Source organism: Propithecus coquereli, unplaced genomic scaffold, assembly GCF_000956105.1.
Source record: "Propithecus coquereli isolate 6110/MARCELLA unplaced genomic scaffold, Pcoq_1.0 Scaffold51, whole genome shotgun sequence".
NCBI lineage: Eukaryota > Metazoa > Chordata > Mammalia > Primates > Indriidae > Propithecus > Propithecus coquereli.
In genome coordinates this window covers 2,370,391-2,372,113 of record NW_012150952.1, presented here as the reverse complement: position 1 = coordinate 2,372,113, position 1,723 = coordinate 2,370,391, and the positions used below count along the sequence as shown (strand labels likewise).

At 36.4% G+C, this 1,723-nt stretch overlaps 1 protein-coding gene across 1 annotated transcript in view; it reads right to left on the bottom strand.

Annotated features, from left to right (window-relative positions):
* Positions 1 to 1,723, bottom strand: part of RNF138 (ring finger protein 138, E3 ubiquitin protein ligase) — a 56,724-nt gene that overhangs the window by 24,593 nt on the left and 30,408 nt on the right. Inside the window, exon 4 of the mRNA XM_012656572.1 lies at positions 1,389 to 1,497. Within this exon, the coding sequence (XP_012512026.1) occupies positions 1,389 to 1,497 (109 nt within the window). The remainder of the gene's footprint in view (positions 1 to 1,388; positions 1,498 to 1,723) is intronic.

The following is a 1,723-nucleotide window of genomic DNA, read 5'->3' as shown; positions in this document are numbered from 1 at the left end:
CGGGTGCCGTGGTTCACACCTGTAATCCCAGCATTCTGGGAGGCTGAGGTGGGAGGATTGCTTGAGCTCAGAAGTTTGAGACCAGCCTGAGCAAGAGTGAGATCCCATCTCTACTAAAAAATAGAAAAATTAGGCGGGCCTCATGGCACGTGCCTATAGTCCCAGCTACTTGGGATGCTGAGGCAGGATGATCGCTTGAGTCCAGGAGTTTGAGGTTGCTGTGAGCAAGGCTGATGCCACAGCACTCTAGCCCAGGCAACAGAGCAAGACTGTCTCAGAAAAAAAAAAAAAGTACATCTTAAAAAGTGAATGGATGACATATTGAAATGATATAAAAGAAACTTTAATAATTGAACTCTAGCCGAAGTTTATGATATATTGAATATTATGCAGAAATGAAAAAAAAATGGTAATCCAATATAAAACTAAGTAAAATCTCTTAAATATGAGAGATTTCCTGGAGACTTCTTTTGTACTGTATTTGTTTATTTAGCTATGGCCGATCCCCTTCTAATAAGCAAAGTAGGTGAGATGTCTTCTTAGGTAATATGCAAGAGTTTAAGGTCATCCTCAATAGCCACTGGGGCATATTCTTTCACAATTTTTTCTAGTACATTCATTAAAACAGCTTAGAAATATCTACAATTCTTATTGGTAACATTTCCTTCAATTCTTATTTCTGAAGACAAAATATATCAAAATGTTTGGTTGAAAGGGAAGTTATCTCTCCCAGGTCAGTTTCTTCTGTTCCATCCACAGTTGAAACCACTTATCTGTGAAACTCATGTTCAAAATGAGGAGTTCTAGGACCATCATAACAACATTAGAACCCTGCACTCAGCTGCATCTCCCTCATTCATCAAAAAGATCTCACTACTTTCTTAGACACCCTCTCAAAAAAATGTATGCATCAAAAAGAAAAGTATGATTCTTTTCCTTTCTTGCTCTATGCATTCATATACTAGATTCTGCAAGGTACAATAAAAAATACCTATTGACTTTATTCTTACTTACAGGTATTTTCACCTGCAGCAGATCCACCTGACTGGATCCATTTGTCTGCATACTATGGAGCAAAAACCAAGAGGCCGCAGTACAGTTAGATTCTGCCATGGTCCGGAATGAGTCCCATGGTTCATCATTCATTACTTCATTCTTCTCCTACATTACCTCAAAGTAAGTATTTTCCTTTTTATAAGGAGTTACTGGAATTTTAAATATGTCAATTTCCTTCATGGTCATCAATCATTTGTTGACAAAAATCTACCTTATTAATAATGCCCCATCCAAATTTAAATCAACCACCGTCCCTTGTATACATGAGGTAAAATAAGTGGTACAGCATGCTTTAATCGAAGCAGAAGACTGTGTTAAAAACATGTACTTACCACAGGAACTATCTGAAATAGGTGATTACTGTTACAGTGATCCAGTAAACGCTGTCTGGTAAAATTTGATTCTTGACACAGGGGACACTTAAAGGTGGGATGCCCAGAACTATAAAACAATTTTAAATGAAGCATACTTAATTCAAAATCATAATGACCAATCACCTCTATAAGTTTTTTCAAAGTTATAATTATTAAACTATTCAAAGGTTCTCTCATTTTGAAAATGTTTTCAACAAATGATCTACAACAAAGGTTCCCAAACAATCTCAGTTTATAGTACTCTTAGTGTTCCCAGTTAATTTTTTCATGGTGCCTCTAGGACCAAAACAAAA